Below are 26,534 nucleotides of genomic sequence, written 5' to 3' on the forward strand. Positions count from 1 at the left end.
GGTTAAGAATCTGACCCTCATGTACTTATTGTGTACTAGTACATGATTGGAGAAGGAAAAAAGGAAACATTGTGCATTGCATGGGCATCTTGGTGATAACGGAACAGGTCTGGCTTTGCTTCCATTTGGAGGGAGCAATTGGCTTGAGCTCCTGTTGCTTACCTCAGGGGTCAGTTTATCTGCCAAACCTACCACCTGCTCTCTCGTTTTTTTGCGAATTAACAACTTGCTTCTCTGACCTCACTCGTGTCTCTGTTCCACGCGTGTTCGTTCACTTCATCTCTTTTCTTTCTCCCTCTCCTCTTCTAAATTGCCTGCCTGCGACGACACGTCCGTGGATTGATTTCTTGACGTGACAAGATCAAGATCTAGAACGCCAAAAGGTCCTAGCCAGCCAAACACGCAAGAAAATGCATGGAAGAACCTCAGATTTGCCTGCGTGGCAGTATAAGTCCATGTCCTTATGGTTTTTTTTTTGGCTACACTACACTTGGATAGCTTGGCAAGTCAAGTAGTGATGACCACGAGGATGACCACCAAGGTTGGTCAGCAATCGCTAGAACATTGAAAATTGACAACATTCCTATGAACTCACGAGCATGCACTCATCCCTATAAACGCATGCACACACATCCAGCTCCTATGAGCACCTTCAAGATACTGAGTTGACACCGATTAATGTTTTGTTGAGTAGATAAACACCTTGTGTGTTCATGCGAAAATTTATAGCAATGAAATTAGCAAAAAATGGAATAGAGAATACGATAATAATACCGCACCACGTCCTGTCGTGTGAAAACAAGCTCTGAGGTAAGTGAAGGTGGACGCACATTATATTGAGGTATTACATAAATATATTTTTACATTGTATAAACATTTTTTTAAAAATTATGGAGATTTTTGGAAACACGTCAATATTTCTTCAAAATGGCGCATACATTTTAATGGAAATAAATCTTTTCTATTCCGCGTGCACATTTTCTTACATTGTATAAACATTTTTTTAAGTTACATCGACATTTTTTGAAACACGTTAACATTTCTTTACATTTTCACCTAATTTTTTAATGGAAATAAACATTTTTTTACATTGTATACACATTGCTAAAAGTTTTTGCATGCATTGTTTTTAAGTGCGGAAACCCTTTTTCCATTATCACGAACATATTTTTGAAAGTTATCAACATTTTCTAAAACTGCGCTAACAAATGTTCTATACTACATTAACATGTTTTCAAATTCACGAATCTAATTTTCTTAAGTAAATTTATGTTCATGAATTATATGTAAAAAAGGGGGGAAACGTAATTTGTGTGACGTCAGTTTGATGACCCACGTCTCTACTAGTTTGGCCCACCACCGGCTCCCGTAATATCCTCGCGATGATGCAAACATAGGTGCACCGAGTAAACTGTCAGTCATTTTTAAACTTATCTTTTGAGAAAAAAGGCAATAAAGAAAAGATCGACCGAGTGGCGAGTCGTCTGATCATGCAACAAGAGCTTTGTTCAGAAACATCAAGCATCACAACATAGACTATGTCGAAACACTAATGATGTTACAATCACGTGAGCTCGCAGACTCGCGCCTCTATAACATTAGTGATGTTTTAGAAAAATGCAACACCGGGATGGCTGCGACGACAGAGGTGGCCGGTGATGGTCAGGGACGGCGCGAAGGAGGTTGGCAGTGGGCATGCCAAGCTTGGGCGCTCCACGACGACACCATGGCAGTGGAGGCGACATAGGACCGAGGAGAGGGAGGAAGGGAGAAGGTAGGCCGGTGACCGAGGGAGGAGGGAGGAGGAGATGGGGGAGAACCGACGACCAAGGTGAGGGAGAAGGAGAGCTTGCTCACTAGCGGCGGCGACAGCGCATTTGGTGCCGGCGTCTCTCAGTCGCCCCTGTGGGATCTCAGATCTTGTAACAAAGCAGTTGTTGCGGTAGAAGAAGATTGCAACAACACCCCAGTTGCAGACCTGGACTCTGGAGATCCGACGGTCACGAAGACGATCGGCGCATGCGGAGAGATCCGTCGGGTGAATGAAAGCGTTTTCCTTTTACTTTTTTTTTGAGAAACAAGCGTTTTCCATTTACAAAAGCAGAGTAAATGGCGCAGCCACCGTGGATTTCATTGGGCTAAGACTGACTAACCACGAGTTTAAAGAAAAAAAGACCGACTAACCGAAATCACTAATTAAGAAGTACTCGTTGTAAAGAATACTTCATTTTTTTCAGGTCGTGACAAGTGGCGCACATGCAACACACCACTTGTCGCAACCTGAAAGTTTTCCTTTTTTTATAAATCCGTTTATACAAAACGTTTTATCTTCTAAACCGTGCATCCAAATCTCGAAGCGTTTTCACTATTGAATTCCTCGCGTCGAGATCTTTAAAACTAGATCCCATATTGATAGGTTTTGACGAACTTTTTTTTTCACGAAAAAACCGGTCAAAAAAACCGGGCGAAAAAACCGAAACAGGAAGAATGGTTTTTTCCCCTTTTCAAAAGAGGCACGCCCGTGCCTCTCGCAAAATCACGCCCGTACCTCTCGTGAAAGCAAACCCGTGACTCCCGTGGAAGGAAAAAAACAGAAAACACATTTTTTTTTCGTTTCCGAGAGGCACGAACGTGACTCTCGCGGAAGCACGATCGTGCCTCTCGCGGAAGCAAAACCGTGACTCTCGTGGAAGGGAAAAAACAGAAAACACGTTTTTTTTTCCTTTCCGAGAGACACGGACGTGACTCTCGCGAAAGCACGATCGTGCCTCTCGCGGAAGCAAAACCGTGACTCTCGCGAAAGAAACAAAAAATAGAAAACACGTTTTTTTTCGTTTCCGAAAGGCACGGCCGTGACTCTCGCTAAAGCACAACCGTGCCTCTCGCGGAAAAAACCATGACTTTCGCGAAAGAAAAAAAGGAAAATATGTTTTTTTCGCCCATTTTTTTTTTCAAATTCCTTTTTGTTTGAAAAACTAAGAAAGGCCGGGGGAAAACCAAAACGTAAAAAAAAACCCGAAAAAAACCATTTAAAAAGCCAAAAATGCGTACGGAATTTTTTTCCGAAAAAAACGTCCAGAGCATGACACGTGGCGAATGGTTGAGAGTGCGCCAAGTGACGCTGATTGTTACAAGGCTCCCGAAAGAGCGCTTGTTAACTAGTTTCTCCCCTGAGGGCATGTACAATGGTTGACAAGACAGTCTTATCTTAAGTCTTGCATGTAATTTAGAGATGACAAAAAAATATGTTTACAATGGATTATATCTTAGCCTTATCTTCAATAATTAGCAATTCCTTAAAACATGGTGAGACAAATTATGCTAAGAGATCATCTCTTGTCTTATCTTAAATAAAAAAAGACAAGCCTTTTCTTATGAATTCTCTTCTCCACCTCATTATTTATTCTATATGGCACTCCTAAGATAGCACCAATGTACATACGTTGACCAACCACGAAACCCCATCAGTAAGCGGAGACTTCCTTTCGGCCCTAGCGTTCCTCCTCCGACCCCACCTCCCGCACTCACAGGCCGGCAGTGGAGGCTCCCCTCCCCTCCCATGGCGCCACCGCCCCAACCCCCCCACCCCTCATTCCTCTGCCCCCTCGCGCTCGCGCTCCTCCGCGCCGGCCGCCTCTCCGCGGCCTCCCACGTCGCCTCCACCCTTCCGGCCGCATCCCCTCCCGCGGCGCTCCTCCGCCGCCTCATCCCGGCCCTCGCCTCCGCGGGCCTCGCCGCCGCCGCCGTCCGCTTCCGCCCCGTCCCCGGCGACCCGCTCTCCCTCAACTCCACCCTCCTCTCCCACTGCGCCCTCCGCTCGTTCCGCCCCGCGCTGGCCCTCCTCCGCTCCTCCGAGTCCGTGGACACCGTCAGCTATAACGTCCTCATCTCGGGCCTCGCCGAGCAGGGCCGCCACGGGGGCCTCGCCCCGGCCCTGCTCGCCGAGATGTGCAAGCGCGGCGTCCCGTTCGACGCCGTCACCGTCAACACGGCGCTCGTGGCGCTCTGCAGGGATGGCCAGGTGGAGGGAGCGGCGGCGTTGGCTGAGATGATGGTGAGGGGCGGGGGAATCCACAGGCTGGATGTGGTGGGTTGGAATGCCCTCATTGATGGGTACTGTAAGGCGGGAGACATGGAGGCGGCGCTGGCAGCGGCCCAGAGGATGAAGACACAGGGGGTGGGAGTTGATGTGGTGGGGTACAATACCTTAGTTGCTGGGCTCTGCCGTGCCGGCGAGTCTGATGCTGCAAGGAACATGCTGGAGACAATGAAGGGGGACGGCGTGGAGCCGAACGTGGTGACATACACGACATTCATCGCTGAGTGTTGTAGGACGAATGCGGTTGATGATGCCTTCAGTCTGTATGAAGAAATGGTGAGGATGGGTGTCCTGCCGGATGTGGTCACACTCAGCGCTCTTGTTGATGGGCTTTGCAGGGCCGGGCGGTTCTCAGAAGCGTATGCACTTTTCAGGGAGATGGAGAAGATTGGGGCTGCGCCGAACCATGTCACCTATTGTACACTGATTGATTCACTGTGGAAGGCACGGAGGGGCAATGAGTCGCACGGTCTATTGGCGGAGGTGGTCTCCAGAGGCGTGGTCATGGATTTGGTCATGTATACATCTTTAATGGACTGGTTGGGCAAGCAAGGGAAGATCGATGAAGTGAAGGACACGTTTCGTTGTGCTCTGTCGGATAATCATACTCCCAATGGTGTCACTTATACCGTACTAATCGATGCATTCTGCAGAGCTGGTAATGTTGATGAGGCAGAGCAGATGTTGATGGAAATGGAGGATAAATCTGTTCGTCCAAATGTAGTTACATTCTCATCAATCATCAATGGTCTTAGTAAACAAGGATTGCTTGATAAGGCAACTGATTACATGAGGAAGATGAAGGAAAGGGGCATTGATCCAAATGTTGTGACCTATGGAACAGTTATCGATGGCTTCTTCAAGTGCCAGGAGCAAGAATCAGCTCTTGACTTGTACCATGAAATGCTGTGTGAGGGTGTGGAAGTTAATAAATTTATTGTTGATTTGCTGGTGAATGGTCTGAGGAAAAATGGGAAAATGGAGGAAGCTGAAGCGCTGTTTAGAGATATGAATAAACGTGGTATGCTACTAGACCATGTAAACTACACCACTTTGATAGACGGGCTCTTTAAAATGGGTAACATGCCGGCTGCTTTCAAAGTTGGTCAGGAGTTGACGGAGAGAAACTTGTTGCCTGATGCTGTTGTCTATAATGTGTTTGTCAATTGCCTTTGTATGCTTGGGAAATCTAAGGAAGCAGAATCAATTTTGAAAGAGATGCAAACTACAGGTTTGAAACCTGACCAAGTGACATATAACACTATGATCACTGCACAGTGCAGGGAAGGGAAGACTGCCAAAGCTCTAAAACTCCTCCATGAAATGAAGAGGAGTTCCATAAAGCCGAACCTCATCACATACAGTACACTTATTGCGGGTCTTTTTGAGGCTGGGTCTGTCGAGAAGGCGAAGTTTTTGTTAAATGAGATGGCTTCGTCTGGATTCTCTCCGACCTCTCTGACTCATCGAAAGGTGCTGCAAGCATGCTCTCAAAGCGGGAGACCAAACATGATTTTGGAAATTCATGAATGGATGGTGAATGCTGGGCTTTCTGCTGATATCACTGTCTATAATACACTTCTGCGTGTTTTGTGTTATCATGGAATGACAAGGAAAGCTACAGTTGTCTTGCAAGAGATGTCAGGAAGAGGAATTGCCCCAGACACCATCACATTCAATGCTCTAATTCTTGGTCATTTCAAGAGCACCCATGTAGACAATGCCTTTGGTACTTATGATGAGATGCTTCGCCATGGGGTCTCACCGAACATAGCTACATTCAACACGCTCTTGGGTGGGCTTGAGTCAGCTGGAAGAATTGGAGAAGCAGATAAGGTGCTGAATGAGATGAAGAGAAGGGGCATTGAGCCCAGCAATCTGACTTATGACATACTGGTCACAGGATATGGAAAACAAAGCAACAAAGTTGAAGCAATGCGGTTGTATTGTGAAATGGTGGCTAAAGGCTTTCTTCCAAAAGTAAGCACATACAATGCACTCATAAGCGACTTTGTTAAAGTTGGAATGATGAGTCAAGCTAAAGAGTTGCTCAACGAAATGAACAAGAGGGGTGTTCCACCCACATCCTGCACTTACGATATTCTTGTGTGTGGATGGGCAAAGCTTAGAAATGGTACAGAGGTGAGAAAATTGCTCAAAGATATGAAGGACAAAGGATTTAGTCCATCGAAGGGCACTCTTAATTCTATATGCAGAGCATTTTCAAAACCAGGGATGACCTGGGAAGCTCAGCGTTTACTTAAAAAGCTTTACAAGGTTTAGGAGTGTCAAGCATTGATTTCTCATCTACCAAGCAAACATCGATGATGGTCTGATTGAGACTGTTCTTAGTATGACCGCGTCTCGCGGCACGCCGTCAAACGTGACAAGAAGCTACTGGCAGAGATGATCGCCGAGTCACGTGTAAGTGTGTCTGGTTCTCTGTTCAGTTGGTGTGGTGTATCAAATTTAATCAGTTCAATGTAATGTTGTTGTGGTGGTGTTTTTGATCTATAAGTAGTTAACAGCTTTCTTAACACGCTCTGTGTGATGGTGCTGCTTCAGTAGCAAGTGTGGTGATGCTTATCTCGCAGAATTTACTTTTGCAGGATGACCCTTTGAATGAGCGGAAGATCATGAATTATGTGAAAAGATCCCCCACAAGCTCCAAAGGCATGTGATGTTGCCATTTTGTTTCCTTTTATTTGTATTGCTAGTTGCTAACATATTCCTTTGTGGTATGTGATTAATCGTTCCATGTTTCCCTGCTCTGCTTTCTTTCTAGATGGAGCTGCAATCTGTTCATGTGAACCTTGTCAAGATTATAATCAGCCTATCAGTGAAGAGCTACCCTTCATTCGTAAGGAGCAGATGTGAGTTTCTGAAATTATTGGCTACCGCTCGTGTTATCCTTGTGTCATGTTACGTTGTGAATCTGACAGCACAAGGCATGTTTTGCCAGCAGCCTGGTTCTGAAAAGCAAGCAGCAGATATCATTTACAACCAGGTGATTATTATGAAGTTAGATACACTTTGCTTTCTGAAAACTCATGTTCGTGGTTGTTTTGTGTTTTACTCTGTTCTGTCATCAAACTACTACTCTTGGAATTGCCGCCTGATCGATAGGATCATGGAACTGGATAAATCTCTTATGTGAAACTTTCATCCTCTCTGTTTGTGTAGGATCTAATGCAGCGAGGTTTCTGACGGAGAAAATCAGGAGGCTTCTTCTCATATACTCTGCCCAGCCGGAGCAAATGAGGAAAGCAGCCAGACGTGGCGGCGCACTGCTCTTGGGTTCTTCTACAGCGATTGTTCTTGTGGATGCGTCGGCTGGCGACCGGCTGCTGCAGTGCTGCTACTACACCTCCTGGTGCGTTTATATATGCTGTGTAGGTTTGCATTGGGCAGAAGTTCTTTGTCTGTAATTGTGGTTTGATTTGATACTAAATCGTTTGTAAGTGTGTCTGCAAGAGAAATCATCTTAAGCATGATAGAGATAAATAGTTTACAGAAATCTAATGGTACTCCTCCGTTTAAAGCAGACATATATATATATATATATATATATATATATAGTCAGGACTTGACATCAGGATCGATCACACCCGTATCCGTATCAAAAATTCCAAGATGGGATGTGATTTGATACGCTCTTGGTTTTTTTTGAGACACTGATACGCTCTCTGGTGGTGCCACCAATTAAAGCCCATGTGGCAGACCAGATCCATGAAATTCAAAATGTTTTGTGCAATGAGTTATTACTAAGGAGGATCGAAACTGTTTGGTGTGCGGCTGTTATATGATCCGGATCCATTATCCCGCATTGATGGTAAATGCCAAAGTTATCAAGTGGTTGTTGATTTTATTTAATAGTCGGTCAACTTTGCGAAGGCATGCTTGTGGACGTGGGTGATCAATCAATGTGAAAATTTTGAATTCGAAATACTAGTATCCACCTTAGGTAGGAGCACGGTTTTCACCGAGCATGAATTCCGTGGCCCCGAACAGATAATTGTACTGCCGAGAGGACTGTTTTTTCCCGTCACAAACATGTAATAACTGGTGGTAATTTTGTACTACACGTAGTGCTTCAGGAGGGCCTGTCTCAGTCTCTTCCTGTAGTAAAATAATGGTGGAAATCCGGCCTAGAACGTGCGTAGCCGTTGGGTTCGCACCATCCGAATTTTCAAACAGCAGCAGCAGGCAGCAGCCCCTGCCCTACCCTGTCGTACATAGTACGGCCTTCTTTGATTCATAGGGTAATTTTTTTATAAGAATAGAAAAATCATAGGAAGTGAGATGACATACAAGTCAATTCCTATAAAGAAAGAGATGTCATTTGGTGTATAGGATATGATTTTTTTCATTGAATCTAGGCTAATGTTTTTTTTCCTCCAAAACGTGAAAGATTGATTCCTATCCTACATAGGAATAGAAATCCATTCCTACAAATCAAAGGGCTTCAAAAAAACTTTTCCTTTGCAAATCTTATTCTATAGAATTCCTACAAAAATCCTACAAACCAAAACAAAGGAGGCCTACATGTTCCACGGAATCCCTGCATTAACAAAGATCCCCGCCCGGCCGCGCACATGGTGGTTTTAGCCACAAGCTCGAGCTGAAACGAGATTTAGCAAATTGTACATGTGCAATGCCGTAACGGAATCGAAGGACCGAACCGCGACTAAACCGAGTGTATGTAAAATACGCACATGACATGACCACACATAATTTGTACTCCCTTCGTTCTATAATTCTTGTCGTGATTTTAATTTTAAAATAAATATTTTTAGTAAAAAATATAAAATTTACCAACTGTAGTTCCTTTTTATCCTAGTTATTTTAGTGACATTTTTTAGAATTGGTAACATTTTTAATGAAAACATATGCGGGTATGGGCATGCACATTTAGGCAGGAAGATCGAGAAAATGAAAACCAAAAGGGAAAGTTGGATTATTAAGGGTTTTAGCTGCCTAATTATGGTAAGACTCGTTGGGGGCGGGGGGGGGGGGGGTGGGGGGTGGGTTCATGAATCAGTGTTTCTTGGCTCCATCCTTGTCTTGGCATGTTCGACCTACTCCATTGAGCCGATATTCACCATCTCTTGCTTTCTGTCTCTTTTCTCGTTGATTCAGGAACTAATCATACCTTGTAAGAGCAACTCTAGCAGTCGGTCTGATCATCATAATAGCCGCTATCAGAGCAACTACACCGAATCGCCATATCGGTCTGATCGCCATAATAATTGCTATTATGGTGATTTTGACAAAAAATGACACTCTAGCAATTGTCATACTTGACAAGACAACCAAAGTATATGGAGTAGCCTCCCTATATGGCGACTCGGAGTTGCCTTTTGGAGGGCACTCCTTATGTCAGTTGCATGTAAATTCGTGTGGCGGGAGGAAAGTTCAGGTGCCCCCACCTCACGCAGGATGACGTACTAGGAGTTTGGGAAAAAGGAGATGTCTCATTGACTAATGGGTCCCACAATTATTGCGGCAACAAATAGGGGAACTCTCAATTTGCATGTCGGCTACCCAACATCCATATCCATATGAAGCGCGTGCTCCATATGGCTGATGGCGATCGCTGATACGGTGAATCTGCCATTGTTGCTCTAAGCCTACCATGTGTCAATAGCTTGTGAGAAACTACCGCCTTTTCCGAAGTTGAGGAGTGTATGTCTACCAAGAAGAATGATTTAGAATATGTTCAAAAGTGGCTATGCCTTTATATTTGCGCAATTGCCGTGCACACGATCTTTCATGCAGGATCCGTGCCCAACACTTTTCTTAAGCCACACAGATTCAAAAAGGAGGAAATCCAGTGGTGTGCATGACTAGTAGTCTGTGGATAGTGTGTTGTTTCATCGTCTGCATAGCAGTGCTCATATGTGAAACATGCCGAAACCCATTAGATGACAAACTACACACATGTGTATTAATCTTGATTTTGTTTCAGGTTCGCTCGATAGCCATTGCCTCGATGTGATATCTCCAAAGACAAAGCGAGTCACCTTGATGTATGCTCTTCTCATGCCCCTCACGTCTCACGGTGCGGAGGTTTGTTTCTTTCCACGCATTCCGCACGATTTGCACTTCTTTGTTGTGTGCTGTCAATGTTCCTCAATAGGCCACTTTGAATTTTTTTTTTCCACAAGTACTATTATATGGACGAGGATGTTCGCGCGCATGGTCACCTGGAAAAAAAGTTTGATACTACCAAGCCGGCAAGCCCACTTCAACATTTTCACCATTTTACCTGTTGATTGATGCGGATCCACGATCACGTATGATGGATGCCCTAATTAAGACCCCCTCGCGCATCAGCACTGTGGTAGGACCACTGAGAAAAAAGAACACGATCGCCATTTCGAGCCTCAAACGCGGCGGTCGCCCTCCACCGAAAAACGGTCTCCAAATTTCGAACCCTTCCAAGCGGGGGGAGGGGTCAGCCTCGCCCGTGATCCCATCGCAGCCGTCCATTTCGAAAGGATTCTCCCCGACCCGCATCCCGTTACCCTACCCTACCCCACCCCACCCACACTTCCTCGGCCACCTCGCAGTCGCACAAACCCAAATCCTTCCTCCCCCTCCCCCCCGCCTCGAGTTTGTGTTTGTGAGAGAGGGGGTCTAGAACCTTCTAGAACGGAGAGCACTAGGCCCAGCTCGCCGGTCCGGCGGCTCGCCGCGCAACCCTAGGTAGGTCCGGTCCTCGCGCTCCCCCGCCAGGCGATTCGGAGGGGGCGGCGACGCGATCTGCGACCTGCGCCGGAGCGACGTCGACTGTTTCGATTCTTGTTTTTCTCCCCCCAATTTTCGAAATCTCCCGCCCGCCGCGGGCGACCCTGGATCTCCCCCGCGGAAGAGGGCTCTAGAGGCTGCGGCGGCGGCACTGCATTACACCATTCGCCGCCTCGCGCTGCTCCTCGCCACCGCCGCCGCCACATCCGCGTCCGCCTCCTCCGGGCTCAGGTGCGTCCAGCTTCTTCTCCGGGAAGGCTTCGGCCCGTTCGGGCTTTGTGTTTTCTGGTCCGGGGGTTTGAGCCAGGCCCGTGGCGTCCGTGCAGAATGGTGCGGGATCTCGGCGCCGCCCGCCGCACCCCGGCGAGGGCCTCCGCCTCGGAGGCCGGCAACGACGAGAACGCGCAGGGCGACGGCTCGGCCCCAGCGCTCGTCGGTGGCTCTGCGGAGTCCGACGCGGGGGCGTCCCGACCCCCTCTCCTCGCCATCCAGCCGCAGGCGTCGGGGCTGAAGCGGAAGCCGGAGTCGCCGGCGCCCACGCCCTCCAAGCTCCCGTTCCGGACCCCCGAGAAGGCCGCCGCGCGGAGCCGGTTCGGGTGGGCCCCGCCCCGCGCCGAGGAGCTGCCGCCGCGGATGGGCGCGACCACGATGACCACTCCCCGTGCGCATCGCGGTAAGGCCGTGCCGGCGGTCTCCTCCGAGGGCGGGTCCACGCACAGCACGCCCACGAAGAGCGTGTCAAAGCCGGCTTACAGTGTGGGGCTGAGCGGGCCGAGGCCGGTGACGAGCGGTGGTGCCCGGGGCCCAGGATCGGGGTTGGGGTGCTCAATGGCAGCCAGGGGTGCGCCCGTGTCGTCTGGGCCAGCCACGGTGGTGAGTTCTGTGGAGGTGCCCCAGTTCGAACTACGGGAAGATCCCTCCTTCTGGATGGACAATAACGTGCAGGTATGCACTCTGATTTTTGTTGGTGCCTAGTGAAACCATTGATTAATTGCTTGGAAATAACATTGTGTCTACTCATCATTTAGCTCAAGTAGTACACTGGCTAGTGATTGATAATTACAGAATTTCATTTGGTAGTCTGAATCTCAACGTATGAACTGGGGAAAAAGGAGCTACTCTTTTGCTAATTTTCTTCCGACTTAGGTAATCGTAAAACTAGAAATGTTCCTCAGTTAATAATTATGTAGATTGCCATAAGATTCTTTCTCTTTTCACTTTTGGGAGGAATTATCCGTTTGCATTTAAGACAAGGAATGATGCATGTGAGCTTTAAATTGTGAATCAGTACATGTGTTGGAGAGTCAGCTTCACCATCCACATGATTCCAAATACAGAAAAAACCCACCCTACACCTTATTTACATTTGTGGTTTATTCTCCAGGTTGTTATCCGTGTCCGCCCTCTAAATAACTCGGAGAAAACTGTGCATGGTTATAATCGGTGTTTGAAACAAGAAAGTGCCCAGACTATCACATGGATTGGTCAGCCAGAAACCCGTTTTACATTTGACCATGTTGCCTGTGAAGGAGTGAACCAGGTCAGCTTGAAAACGATTTGATTTCATGCTTTGATTCTACTTCTCAGATTGTGGTTAACGGATGAATTTGAAATTGCCAGGAAGTACTTTTCCGTGTTGCTGGCTTACCAATGGTTGAGAACTGTATGGCTGGATACAACAGCTGTGTCTTTGCATATGGGCAGGTAGTTCGTAATGTCGTTGTTTTATTTGTTGACCATGAGGATTGCGTTCATGCTCTTAAACCTTTTAACTGTTTGCAGACTGGAAGTGGAAAGACATACACGATGCTTGGCGAAATTAGTGATCTGGAAGTGAGGCCTAGTCCAGAACGTGGAATGACACCACGCATTTTCGAGTTCCTGTTTGCGAGAATTAGAGCGGTAACAGACTCCCCATGCATAACATATTCGTTAGTGTCTACTGCATGAGCAAGTATCTCATCATGCTGCTAATCTTGAACCCGTTATGTGTGCAACCGAAAACTGTAGGAGGAAGAGAGCAGGAGGGACGAAAAGCTCAAGTACAACTGCAAGTGTTCTTTTCTTGAGATTTACAATGAACAAATTACAGATCTTCTTGACCCTTCGTCCACAAATCTTGCAGTATGCTTTCACGCTATTGTTGAAGTGAATACGACATATTAGTGCAACACCATTTTTTGTGATTTTACTAAGCATGAAACCTAATGTGCAGCTCCGAGAAGATATAAGGAATGGAGTATACGTAGAAAATCTGACTGAACTTGAAGTTGGCTGTGTCAATGATATCATTAAACTTTTGATGCAGGTAATATAGTTATTCTTGATTTATTTTTTCTTGTGAATATCTCATGGCAATACTGCCCATGAATTTGAAGTAATCAGGCTTTCCTGAAACCTATTTCAGGGCTCCATGAATAGGAAAGTGGCTGCTACAAATATGAACCGTGAGAGTAGCCGCTCCCACAGTGTGTTCACGTGTATTATCGAGAGTACGTGGGAGAAAGATTCTACAACTAACTTACGGTTTGCAAGACTGAACCTAGTTGATCTTGCTGGGTCAGAAAGGTAGGTAGACAATATTCTCTCTTGTGCCACAGTTTATTGTGCTAAGTGAAATATCAGTTCCTTAATATATCTACCTGAAACAGGCAGAGAACATCCGGTGCTGAAGGTGAGCGGCTGAAGGAAGCTGCTAATATTAACAAATCGTTATCAACACTGGGGTTCGTATCTAACACTCAGACTTTTAGTTGAAAAATTATCTGAACATGGTGTTGCTATTACTCATCCATGTGTCCTTAACTGAACTGTGAATTGCAGTCTTGTGATAATGAGTCTAGTTGATCTTACAAACGGGAAGCAAAGGCATGTTCCTTATAGAGACTCAAGATTAACGTTTCTTCTCCAGGTAGCAATCTTGAGATAACATATTATTGTTTTCATAATTGTTGTTCCTTGCAGTGTAGTAATTATTCTACTTCCACTTTCACATATAGGATTCTCTTGGTGGAAACTCCAAGACCATGATCATCGCAAATGTCAGCCCTTCATTGTGGTAATGAATTTTGGATTTAGATCCGACCTAACTTGGATAGAGCTTGAGATGCATTTTCGTATCCTCATATTTTTCTGTGTGTGTTTAAATAGTTCTGGCAATGAAACACTCAGTACCCTCAAGTTTGCTCAGCGTGCAAGGCTCATTCAAAACAATGTAATTATCTGCCCTTTAAGTCAATTTTCATTTCCAAAATATCTTTGGTGACTAACCATTTGTAATTCTCACCTCTTCAAATTTGAAGGCTGTTGTGAATGAAGACGCTTCAGGAGATGTTCTAGCTTTGCAGCATCAAATTCGTCTCCTAAAGGTAATGTCTGCAGAATTTGAATCCCACTTCCAGTTCAATATAACATCACCCTAAACTAAAAGATGGTCCTTGTTTCAGGAGGAGCTAGCTGTCCTCAAGCGTCACCATGTCACTAGATCTTTACCATTCAGTACTGATATTTGCGGAAGATCTGGAGGTGATGTTGATGATGGCAGTGATCACATGAGTGTGGATGAGGAAAATAACAGTGACGCCCAAAGCATAAAGTCTTTGGAAGATTTAAAAATTTCAAATAAGCAGGTAATCTGCCTTTGTCTGGATTCCCTTAAATTCTGTCTGTGTGTGCACTTCTATGTCTCTCTGTGTGAAAATTGTTCATAAATAAATTACCTTGCAGATGAGATCACTGGAAGAAACACTAGCAGGAGCTTTGAGAAGAGAATCAATGGCAGAGTCCACTATAAAGCAACTTGAAGCTGAAATTGAGCAGTTGAACCGATTGGTAACCTTTTAGCAACAACGAACAAGTGTTGTAAAACCTATCTATACATTTATTAAGGGGACATCCTGTAATGATTCTCGGTACATCTTAGGTTTCTCAACGAGAGGAGGATACAAGGTGTGCTAAGATGACGTTGAAATTTCGAGAAGATAAGATTAACAGGATGGAGGCTCTTGTTCATAACAAATTGCCAGCAGAATCATATCTACTTGAAGACAACAAAACTTTGTCACGAGAAATAGAGTTGCTTCGTGCAAAAGTGGATAAAAATCCAGAAGTAACCCGTTTTGCACTAGAAAATATCCGTTTATCAAGCCAACTCAAGAGGTATATATATTCTATACCAACATGCACCCATATTTGTTGTACTGTACTAAAACGTTTTATTATGTATCTGTAGGTATCAGCAGTTCTGTAACGAAGGGGAGAGGGAGGTTCTGTTGGATGAAGTTTCCAACATTCGTAATCAGGTCTATATTAACCTTCAGTTCGTAATTCTTACCAGTGCTGTAGTGGGTTTCTTTAATCAGCATTCCTTGTCCTTACAGGTCGTGCAAATGCTTGAGGGGAGGATGTTAACTGAGCAGCAAAATAAACTTTCATCCAAGTTTGAGGTTTAATCCCTGATTAGCTTTTCTCCCCAGAGATTTTTTTTCAACAAATTAGCTCATACTTCCATCTTTATTCATATGTTCAGGACACAGAACATCGCTCTAGTTTAGCAAGTGAGCCCGGAACTTTGCCTAAGGAGGTACCCATCCCCCTCTAGACAATAATTTTATCCTTTGCTTATGGTTATGTTGATTGAAACTGCAACGGCCAAGCACACCATATGTTAATGTTCTCGATCCCTTTTCAGTTGAAAAGAGCTTGTCAAGAACTGGAAACCTGCAGGAGTGAGCTACAAGGTTGCTTGGAATCAAATAAAAAACTAACTAGGTAATTGTGCAGTCAATAAGAGCTAGCATGCGTTTTCCTTGCTGTAATTTCTGTTTTTGAGCAGTTAAATTGCTTCACAGGGAAATAGCTGATCTGCAAAAAGAATTGAGTACCATCAAAATGACAAAGAGGGAGGAATGCCATTTTGAGGTATGAACAATAGCTTCTCTGAAGTATCTGATCCATGCTCTCATATTCTACAGAAATCATGCTATCCGTTATGTTGATTGAGAAAATAAGAAAACCTGACATGATGTTTTTTTTATTCTATGGACACACCAGTATTGTTCCAATGCACGTGCAAAAATGGAAGATTGTTGTGATGAGGCTTTCATGGACAACACAGAAGATATATTAAACCTGCAGCTGGAGTTGGACATACTTAAAACAATTCTTGCAGAAGAGAGGACAGTCCGTGGAGAGGTCGAGGAAAGAACTAATACCTTAAGTGATGAGCTGAAAGAAGCAAATTTACGTATCCTTCAAGCTTACAAGCAGAGTGATGCCATAGAAAGCGAACTGAATGATGCAAGATCTGTTATTGAAGCTCTTGAGTCACAGCAGATTTTGTTGATAAATGAACTAGATGAGTTGAAAAAGAATAATCAGAAAAGCTTTGAGATTCTAAAAAAGAGAGGCAGAGAAATCTCAAGATTAAATACTGAGATTGACAACCACCGTAGACAGGGCCTGGTGGCTAGTGGAGAGCCCAAAATGCAACTTTTGAAGTGTATTGAAAATGAAGATTCACCTCTGCAGAGAAAGCTGAAAAGGATGCAAGCTTCACTTGAGAAGGCAAATGACTTAAATACAAGGTACCAAAGAGATCAGGCGTCTGATAGTTCTGCGGAGCAAGAAATGGATGAAGTCCGTAGACAGGTTGAAGTTGAAACAACTGAGGTGATTATGTGCTTACAAGAAGAGCTTATGTCGCTCCAACAACAGTTAGATGCTAGTAACAAAAATGAATTGTTGGCCAAACAAAGCCTAGATGAGCTTCAACTGGAAAGGAAAGAGTTGAATGACAGGCTATTTGAGGTGATGAAAGAGAATGAAAGCCTTTCTGAACTAACTAAGGAAAAAGAAAAGAAAATTCAGCTTTTGACCAGTGGCTGGGAGAGCTTACAAGAAGATCTCATAGCGCTCCAACAACAGTTGGATGCTAGTAACAAAAATGAGTTGTTGGCCAAACAAAGCTTAGCCGAGCTCCAACTGGAAAGGAAGCAGTTGAATGATAGGCTACTTGAGGTGATGGAAGAAAATGAAAGATTTGCTGAACTAATTGAGGGAAAAGAAAAGAAAATTCAGCTGTTGACCAATGACTGGGAGAGCTTACGTGAAGAGCTTTCATCTCTCCAACAACAGCTAGATGCTAGTAACAAATATGAGTTATCGGCCAAACAAAGCCTGGATGAGCTTCAACTGGAAAGGAAAGAGTTGAATGACAGGCTACTTGAGGTGATGAAAGAGAATGGAAGCTTTTCTCAACTAATTGAGGAAAAAGAAAATAAAATTCAGCTTTTGACCAATGACTGGGAGAGCTTACAAGAAGAGTTTCTATCGCTCCAACAACAGTTCGATGCTAGTAACAAGAATGAGTTGTTGGCCAACCAAAGCTTAGATGAGCTTCAACAGGAAAGGAAACAGTTGAATGATAGGCTACTTCAGGTGATGAAAGAGAATGAAAGTTTTTCTGCACTAACTGAGGAAAAAGAAAAGGAAATTCAGCTCCTGACCCATGACTGGGACAGATTAGCTGCTGACATTGGAAGCTTTCTCGTTGAGGGAAATGCTTCTCTTGATGAAGCTTCTGACCAGGTTGCCTTTATTTCGGAGTCCTTTTCTCAAAGAAGATGGGTTGAGGATCAAGTCCAGAAGATGTGTCAGGGTATATCTGGCAGAGAGAAGTTACTCGAAGAGCTCCAAAGCCGGTTGAAAGAGGCAGATGATATAAAATGCGACTTGGACCTGAAGTTAAGGTCCTTAAGAGGAGCAATGGAGGCAATAAATGAGATGCATCAACATGAAAGGAATGATCAAGAAAAAGCTATTGCTCTTTTAAGATCTCAAGTATCTGAACAAGGACAGGTGAACCAGAGACTAGAGCTTTTGTTGGATGAATCCATTAGAACATTTGTGCAGAAGGAGGTTCTTGAACAAAGCTATGAATCATCACTGAGGGGGATGGTAGAAGAGATTCATCAGCTCAAGACTCAATTAGACCAGTCAAAGATACACATAGCTCATTCGTTGAGTCAGATCAAGGACAAGGAGCAGACATTTGAGAAGCTAAAAAATGAAGAAAATACCATTCTGTTAAGAATGTTATCAGATGTTCTGAAGGCAAAGGGTATTATACATGAGTTTGGTGTTGGATTCAATACATTGGAGTCAAGCTTTTCTGTGGACCCTGAAGAAGTTGTTTGTCAAAATTCAGACTTGAATTTGGAGGATCGGGTAAGATAATGCTCTTGTTATTTGGTATCAAGGTGAACCAAACAATCTACTATTTATGTCAGTAAGTTCCTACTGTTAATCGATCTGTATCCATTAAGAGTGTCGGTCTTTATAAATTCATGGCATGACCTTATTTTACTCCATGCTTTAGGATGAACTTAAAACATTCGGAGCCCTTGAAGCTGGAGAGCAGTGCAATGCTGACGCCCTTTGCCAACTTAGTAAGGAGATGGAGTCTGCAGTTTATAAATTACAGACGCTGCAGTCTCAGATGGCCAAGCTTCTGCAAGAAAAGGAAAATGTGAAAGGATGCCTTCTCCAGAGTCGAAGAACTGTCCAAGATCTAAATTCTGAGGTCCTTCAATTGAAGTCACAGATGATTGATCAACAGACGCGCTATGAAGCGAGAGTGGAAGAACTGGAAATAAAGATGCAGGGAAAGGACAATGACGCTGCAACATCACTTGTTTCATGGCATAAAGAGATAGAGGTACCACTTTTAAATACCCAACATCGTTAAAGGCCATTAGGCATCCATTGAAAACCTTTTTCTGTATATCTTCTGTTGGTTTTCAGAAAAGCAGACTAGGCTTCAATTGGGTTTGTAAAATAATATGAGCATTGGCAGTAGACTTGTTTCTACCTCCTCGCCAGGAGATAAATAATACAGTAGACCTGTTTATGTTTCCAGTAACAAGGCTCTTACCCAAAATGTACATGCAGGGGGTATTAATTTGCAAGAAGTAATAGTCATGTGGATTCTTTTTGAGAAATTTCAAAAGTTTTGCATCTCAATGCATCGGTAGATAGAAAAATCTTTTACCGAGTGATGAAATGTGGATTATGTGAAGGTGCATCTGCTTGAGTCAATGCACCACTATACTTCTGCCCTGCAAAGGCATGATGGGTTTTGTTATTTATTTTTTATGTAGAAGCAGCTGAGTTACATTTAATTTCTTGAGTTGGTTAACCTTGATCCCTTGTTTTCAACTATGATCATTCTTTCAGGCACTTGAAGCTGAGCTCTCAGAGACCAAAGTTCTTGCACAGCAGAAATCATTTGAGGCTTTTACTCTTATAGCCAAGTTTCAAGATGCGCAGGCAACTATAGCTGATGCAGACTCTACAGTCAAGGCACTGGTGGAAGCGAATGAAAATGCAAAACTCCAAGCAGAGAAGTACAAACAAAAGGAATCTTCTTATATTGTTGAAAAGAATGACTTGCTAAACGAGGTCAGTAGTTTGAAGATGATGCTGGATGTGAAGGGACAATATTACCTGGATATGGAAAATAAATTCGAATCAAGCCTGCTTGAAGCAAATGAGGTAGCTCTTGAACTGGAAGATGGCATCAGATGTCTGAAGAATTTGCTATCGGAGAACCTTGAGTTTGTTTCTTCAGATGTTAAATGGATGAAGTCAAAACTTTGGCAGTTCACAGAGTTGGCAAGAACTTGGTTGGAGGAGAACTGGTTAGAGATAATTGGAAAAGATTGTGCTGTGTCTGTGTTGCACCTCTGCCATATGGGGATTTTGTTGGAGAGAATTACTGGGCTGCATGCAGAAAATGGTTTCCTTCAGCGCGGGATCTGCGAATCTAATTCTTTGATATCTACTCTGAGACAGCACAATGATAAAGCAAAAAATGAACTGGAGATGTGTAGTGTTCTCAAAGGAAAATTACTACTTGACATCAACCACAGTTTTGGTCGTGTTGCAAAGAAGGAACAAGAAGCAACTGAACTGAGCTCAAGACTGGATTCTTTCGGGAAGAAAATTCTGCATTTGCAAGCACAAGAAGAAGCAATGTTGGCACGGTCAGATTTCATTTATAACGAGCTATCTGTGTTGACTAAAGAGATTGATGCTACCAACAGGAGTTCTTTGGCAGCTGAATCCAAAGAAAAGGAAGAGCTGCACAACCAACTGGATGAGGCTTTGTTTCTCAATGGAATGTTGAAGGACACAATGCTTGAGGTTCTGAGTCTGCCTGAAGTGAACAGTGCTATACCTGCAAAGGATATGAAAGGATGTAATGAATATGAGTTGTGCAGTTGGTTTGTAAACTGCCACCATGATTCGATCATGATCAATGCAATTGCAAGTGATATTGAATTTATTGTTTTGGCTTCAGAAGTGGAGCAAGAAAAAATACAACTGCAAACACAAAATCTTATGTTTACCGAAGTACTTGAAGGATTGAAGACAGAAGCAACTCTGTGGAAAGTTGACCAGGATTTGGGTAGTCTTGCAATTTATGCTTTACACGAGGAGAACAGTAATACAAGGATTGATTTGGAGAACCTAAAGCGGAACAAGGATGAAGTTATGGAAAGCCTACTTGCAACGCGTGAGGAAAATTCAAAACTTCGATATGTAGTTGATTCCTTGGAGTCCAACATCAAATCCTTGCAAACAGATCTAGATGGGAAAGCCAAAGCTCTGATGGAGTTGCAATGCTCCCATGCAGCCTTATGTAAAGAGCTTGAGTTGAAAGCTGAGGTCACTGAACTTGGAATTTCAAGAGAAAATGCTTTGAGGTCCGAGAATGATTTACTGAAACATGAAAAGCTGGATATTCTGTGCAAGGACCAGAGGATGTTTCATTTGGTTTCTAATATTGATATGGAGAAGTTATCATTCTCCTTCCAAGCATATTTGGATCAAATTAACACAGAAGTGCAAAAACACATTGATGAGCAATTGACCACAGTGATGAAGTTCTCCAATGACTTAAACTTGGTTCAATTGTCTGTTGAGGAGTTGAGCACCCATAATTCCTTTCTACAGTCTGAATTAGCAAGGAAAGATGAATTGGCAAAGGGCTTATCATTTGATCTTAGCCTATTACAGGAGTCAGCGTCGGTTGCAAAAGATCAAGCAGATCAACTTATTGAGTTGACTGAAGCAATCACCTCATTAGAACATGAGGTTGCTTCTAAATCACATGATCTTGATAATCTTGTTTCTGGAAGCCAACTACTAGAAGCTCAAGTCATGAAGAGTAATGAAAAGATTTTGGTGCTAGAGGAGCAGCTAGCAAGTACAGTTGGTGAACTAAATGCAGTTTCTATGGAAAACACTGAGTTGAGATCTCAGCTCAATCATATTGAACAGATCGGTTACTCTATGAAAGAGGAGTTAGCCCATAAAAGTAATGCCACTGAAAGAATGGAAGAAGAGTTGATTGAGCTGAGAAATTTACTTGATGAAAGGAACAGCTTCCTTCAAAATTTACAAAATAACTTCTCCAAGCTCTCGGATGAGAAGCAATACTGTGACTCTCAGGTGCTTCTCTTGAGAGAGAAGCTGGAGATGGCTCAGGCAGTGGCAGAAGAAAGTGAAGCAATTGCTACGGAGGCCCGACAGGTTCAGCTACCTACTTGATTATTGTTTTTCTCTCTTAATATTGCTTGTGTTATTCTTCTTGTATAACCCTTCTGTTGTACTTCTACAGATAGCAGATGAAAGGAAGACATATGCTGAAGAGAAGGATGAAGAAGTCAAGCTATTGGAGAGGTCAATTGAGGAGCTCGAGAGTACCATATTTGCTCTGGAGAACCAGGTGAGCTGTCTACTTCTATTTCAGTGTTGATTCTTACTTACTGCAGTAACTTCTTGTAACAATAGCACTGGTTATTTCTCTTAAGGTGGGCAACATCAAGGATGAAGCGGAACGACAGAGAATACAGAGAGAAGAATTAGAAGTGGAGCTGCAGAGAGTCAGGCACCAAATGTCGTCTGTACCATCATCTGGGAAACTAAAGAGCTTTGGGGAAGATGGAATGGTTGATTCAACTGACTCATTCAGGTTTGCAAGATTACTATTTTTTACCAGTCACAAATTTTGCAGTTGTTAGTTCATTTGTTAGGTGTTTGAGCCTACTGTCTTGTTTCACATTCGTTTCCCTGTTTTTTTTTCTTGATGAAAAGCAGAGCTCCTGCCATGGTTCTTAGAAAAAGATAACACTTGGCTTAACTTTCTCCTGCAGGCACCCAAGAGAGATACATACCGAGCTACTAAGTGCTCAGGAGAGTATCAAAATGCTTCAAAAGGAGGTTGCTGAAAAGGAATCAGAGGTAATAATATATTCTCTAATCATTTTAGAAATATTTTAGTTGTTCAGACTTCAGACTATGGTCATCTGCTATCATCCAGGTGTTATCGAAATATTGATGGGTTTGCTATGTGCTCTCTTATTCTTATAGATTGCTCAATGCAAGTCACACATATCTGAGCTAAACTTACATGCTGAGGCAGCAGCACGTGAATATAAGCAGAAGGTAAGCAGTCTCATTTGTCTGATTTAGTTTCATGAAGTGAAATTAGCAACAATTTTCAAGGATGCTAATGAAAAATGATCTGGTTAGTTCATAGAGCTAGAGGCTATGGCACATCAGGTTAATACTGACAACCCATCAACAAATGCTTGCTCCATGAGACCGGAGAAGATTAGCTTGAAACCTCGAGGTTCAGGCTCCCCATTTAAATGTATTGGATTGGGCTTTGTACAACAAGTGAATTCTGAGAAAGATGAAGAACTTACTGCTGCAAAGCAACGTATTGTGGAACTCGAGGGCATAGCAGCTAGTCGACAAAGGGAGGTGAGATTTCTCTTAAAGAACACTTTATTCTGTCGATTCTGTTTTGTAGTTTTACTAACTTACCTTTTTTCTATGTAGATATTCATGTTGAATGCGAAATTAGCTACAACAGAAAGTATGACACATGATGTGATTCGTGATATGTTGGGGGTTAAGATGAACATGACAACTTGGGCGGTAGGAATGCATATTCGCTTAGTTCTAAATTTATATATTCCAATGTATGCATCTAAACCACTTATGTTTTGTAAACATGTTCCTATTGTATTGTAGACACTAGTTGACAAACAGCAAAAGATGAGCACAAAAGAGTCAGTTGCTTATCAAACTGAAGAATCTAAAGAGGTAACTGCCACAGTACCTAAAATTTTCTTGCAACTTGTCTTATCTCTTGAACTGTGTTTAAAACTAAGTATTTATCAGTCCAATGAGCTGATGAAGTTGAAGCAGCAGCTTGATGAATTCATTGAAGAGAGACAGAGGTAGATACTTTTCCATCTACTATGACCTCCTTATAATCTCAATAATAGGTTATATGATATACATGTGAATGTTTTTGCAACAGTTGGATTGATGAAATTAACCAAAGACAATCAGAACTTGGAGCTGCCCGTATTACTGTAGAGCAATTACGGCAAAAGGAACATTTTATGGTAGCTGAAGTTGACTTGCTGAAGGTATGACAATTAAGGTTTCCACTAGAAAGGAAAACACATATTTCTTTCTCTGTTGCTATGGTAAATGTTTGTTTGTTATATTAATAGGCTGGTATATTGTAGGCTGAGAATGCAAACTACAAAACGATCATTTCTAATCTTGAAGATGAAGTAAAGAAGCTTACCAGACAACAGAATCTCCAGCTGCGAATTAATCACCATGTCAAAACTAAGGTATCCAGTACTTCTACATCTTGTTTGTTATTTCTGAACATTGCTGTTTCAGCGTCTGATCATCTTCCGTGCATTTTTTACTTCTCGATAGGAAGAGAATATCCTTCTGAAAAAGCAGAATGAAGAACTAAGTGCAAAGCTGCAGCAGCTAGGGGCCATTGTTACCCGCACAAAAGAAAAGCTTGCCCGCTACATGGTCTCGGATGGAAAAGATCCACATCAGCAGATTGAAGAGGAAGAGCTTTTGAGGAAGAAACTAGAGGTGCGTGTACTTTGTTTCCATCTGTAAAGCATTATGGTGTGTACAAGGGCACTGATATTCTGCTTGTTTACATGTCAACAGGAAAGTGAACAAGATAGAAGCAAACTCGCAGAAAATCTATCGAGTTTGTGTACCAGTGTTCTGAAGGTATGGGTATTTCTGCTAAGAGGAAAAGCAGCGTCCTCATGTGGTTGATGTGAGCTTGCCACATTACATGACCAAACATGAACCTTACTGTTGCTACAGGTAGCTGGAGTTAGAAACCATGAATCTGAAACGAGTCTTCTGAAAGCAATGGAAGCCCTAAATCAACTCCAGTGCTGCATTTCTTCCTTGGAGAGTGAGGTTGAAGATCTTCGAATAAAGGTGCGATGGTGCGAAAACCATTTTCGAAACGACCTAATTAAATCTTGTTATTTACTGACAACGAAAAAAAAAATCACCTTCTGCAGTGCAAACTACTGCATGAAAAAGCTCGACTAAACAGTCTCCGGAGCGACTCGTCCTCTATGAGCTCGGGGGCGAACGAGAGCTCCAGATCGCCAAGCTTGTGCAGATCTCCGAGCATTTCGTCTTTCCGATGAGGCAAAACAAGTGTACATAATACGTAGTTTGTTAGTACTGGTTAGTCATCAGCTAACACCTATCTGTAGGCCTTACGCATCTCCTAGTACAGTTGAAGGGAGGATGGGAATCTAGCAATCTCCATTGCCGATGTTGTACCTGTTCATCTGCAGCTGAACGATGTACATTCCATTAATGAAATCCACTGCAACCATTCTTTATGTGTCATATCGTCTGTGAGCTTATATTTTGTCTGTGTTTGGCTCTATGCTGCTGCGGGCAAGCTCACGATTTTGACTCACGCGTACATTTTGGATTTTGGAGCTCCTAAGAGTCGGAGCTCTCATGGTTGATTGAGGCCCTGTTTGTTTCATAAGTCCTAGGACTTTTTTAAGTCCCAATTTATAAGTCCTGAGTCCCTACCTGTTTGTTTACAGGGATTTATCATGGGCTAGAGGTTATTAAATGACATGCTAAAAGACCATGTTACCCCTAGTAATAAAACACTTATTCATAACCCTTGTTCATACAATCGAATTACAGAATAGTGACAACCGAAATAACACTTGTTCATACAAATGAATTAACACTTGTTCATAACAACCGAAATAAGAGAGATTACATAACAATCGAGATAACAGAGATTACATAAGCAAAGAACACTTGTTCATATCATTGTTGTTTCAAGGACCACAACCCATCAGCGACCCAAGCTCTGAATTGATTCATAGCAGCACTGTCCATCTCATTTGTTGTAGTCGTTGGCATAGACAATGGTACATAGTTTTCATCTTGATCACACAAGTCGAAATCTATATCGGCTAGTTGACTTTGTCTAATAAAATTGTGCAGTGCAATGCAAGCCACAATGATTTTGCTTTGTTTCTGTTGTGGATAACTAGGCAAGTGAAACAAAATCCTCCACTTGTTCTTCAGGACTCCAAAACACCTCTCGATGACATTTCTAAGTGAAGAATGGGTGAAATTGAAGTGTTCCTTTTTTCCTCTAGGCATTGTGCCATCACGGTACTCCTGGAAATGATAGGTTAAACCCTTGTATGGTGCAAGATAACCCGGTCTATTTGGGTACCCTGAGTCCACAAGATAGAACTTATTAGGTGGTGGTTTTGAAAACTTGTCACCAAATCTGGATCAGGCATCATTGAAGACCCTCATGTCATGCACTGATCCTGGCCATCTAGCTAGGACAAATGTGAATCTCATATCAAAGTCACACACACACATCACATTCTGACTCTTCTCCTTATGTCTATTCCTATGCTAAACATGTTGTAACAGGTAGTTTCGTTGCCTAGTGTTGTCATAACCCAATCATGCCCAGACTCTATTGGTACTCTTCTAGGCCCTTTGTTACAGTAAGAGTTCAAGTAATACATACCAATCATGCAGGCCATCTGCATTATTCTTCTCTTCCTTTTTTGGTGCATGAACAACATCAGTGCTTCATCATCACTGCTGCTCACATCATCACTGCTGATTCCATCAACACTGCTGTCATCATCCTGAAACATGCAAATATTAGTACAACTTCTTCATCATGCATCACCTCTTCAAATTGAAAACATTAGTACATGCAAACATTATGAAACACACTAACATGCTATGATCATTTAACAAGGTCACACAGTACAGGTCCATTACATATATTAGAAAAAGGACAAACAAGATCACTAGTACACTAGTACAACTTCTTCATCATGCACCACCTCTTCAACCAAGCCAGTCTAGCCTCATTACTTGAAATGTTCTCAAATATGACTCTGTTTGCCTCATCTGCAAACAGTTGAGTTGCCATGAAGTACTCAACACTTGTTTCTTCTGCACCACATTGAACTGCCAACAGTTGACAATGAGTAATGGATTCCTTAGTGTTGTTTGATTTCTTCTCTTTTGCCTTGTCCTTTGCTTCCTGGCTTTTGTTTGCATATTCAGTGATCATGTCAGAAGTGTTCTCACTATTCATAGTATTTATGAGCCCTGTCATTAGTTTCACCATTGGGCTCTTGTGTTTCTTGCCTGGGCTTGAAGCTGATTGTTCACCGCCGCTGCTTCCCCTCTTCCTGCTGGTGGTGCTCATTGGACTCTGCTCATTTCCATCATCGGCAACATCATATTC

The 26,534-nt window shown here is 43.1% G+C and overlaps 2 protein-coding genes across 2 annotated transcripts; both read left to right on the top strand.

Moving 5' to 3' along the window:
* The first annotated feature begins 1,658 nt into the window (after positions 1 to 1,658).
* LOC125506801 (pentatricopeptide repeat-containing protein At5g14770, mitochondrial-like) lies at positions 1,659 to 7,616 on the top strand. The gene is made up of 5 exons (XM_048671508.1): positions 1,659 to 1,774; positions 3,469 to 6,523; positions 6,709 to 6,772; positions 6,885 to 7,106; positions 7,283 to 7,616. Exons 1-2 carry the CDS (start codon positions 1,659 to 1,661, stop codon positions 6,380 to 6,382), a joined length of 3,030 nt encoding a protein of 1,009 aa, XP_048527465.1. The 3' UTR covers positions 6,383 to 6,523; positions 6,709 to 6,772; positions 6,885 to 7,106; positions 7,283 to 7,616.
* A 3,022-nt stretch (positions 7,617 to 10,638) lies between these two features.
* On the top strand, positions 10,639 to 24,625 carry LOC125507965 (kinesin-like protein KIN-12F). Its single transcript, XM_048672508.1, has 38 exons — positions 10,639 to 11,080; positions 11,176 to 11,794; positions 12,234 to 12,389; positions 12,470 to 12,553; positions 12,632 to 12,751; positions 12,860 to 12,973; positions 13,065 to 13,157; positions 13,257 to 13,417; positions 13,501 to 13,575; positions 13,673 to 13,760; positions 13,849 to 13,907; positions 14,000 to 14,063; positions 14,152 to 14,217; positions 14,296 to 14,478; positions 14,576 to 14,680; positions 14,772 to 15,007; positions 15,081 to 15,150; positions 15,229 to 15,294; positions 15,378 to 15,431; positions 15,540 to 15,619; positions 15,700 to 15,769; positions 15,902 to 18,076; positions 18,228 to 18,566; positions 19,085 to 21,445; positions 21,534 to 21,641; positions 21,727 to 21,887; positions 22,069 to 22,156; positions 22,286 to 22,360; positions 22,448 to 22,681; positions 22,760 to 22,858; positions 22,955 to 23,026; positions 23,105 to 23,163; positions 23,247 to 23,358; positions 23,461 to 23,571; positions 23,663 to 23,833; positions 23,915 to 23,980; positions 24,080 to 24,199; positions 24,286 to 24,625. Exons 2-38 carry the CDS (start codon positions 11,177 to 11,179, stop codon positions 24,415 to 24,417), a joined length of 9,045 nt encoding a protein of 3,014 aa, XP_048528465.1. The 5' UTR covers positions 10,639 to 11,080; position 11,176; the 3' UTR covers positions 24,418 to 24,625.
* The last annotated feature ends 1,909 nt before the right edge of the window (positions 24,626 to 26,534 follow it).

This window comes from Triticum urartu, chromosome 5 (assembly GCF_003073215.2).
Source record: "Triticum urartu cultivar G1812 chromosome 5, Tu2.1, whole genome shotgun sequence".
In the NCBI taxonomy this organism is placed as follows: domain Eukaryota; kingdom Viridiplantae; phylum Streptophyta; class Magnoliopsida; order Poales; family Poaceae; genus Triticum; species Triticum urartu.

Bases quoted from the DNA above. Each gene is read 5' to 3' on its own strand.
- LOC125507965 (XM_048672508.1), top strand. From the start codon at position 11,177: ATGGTGCGGGATCTCGGCGCCGCCCGCCGCACCCCGGCGAGGGCCTCC. The intron at 14,681-14,771 runs GTAACCTTTTAG...GGTACATCTTAG, and splicing joins TTGAGCAGTTGAACCGATTG to GTTTCTCAACGAGAGGAGGA. The intron at 15,770-15,901 runs GTATGAACAATA...TGGACACACCAG, and splicing joins GGGAGGAATGCCATTTTGAG to TATTGTTCCAATGCACGTGC.
- LOC125506801 (XM_048671508.1), top strand. From the start codon at position 1,659: ATGGTCAGGGACGGCGCGAAGGAGGTTGGCAGTGGGCATGCCAAGCTT. The intron at 1,775-3,468 runs GTAGGCCGGTGA...AAACCCCATCAG, and splicing joins GAGAGGGAGGAAGGGAGAAG to TAAGCGGAGACTTCCTTTCG.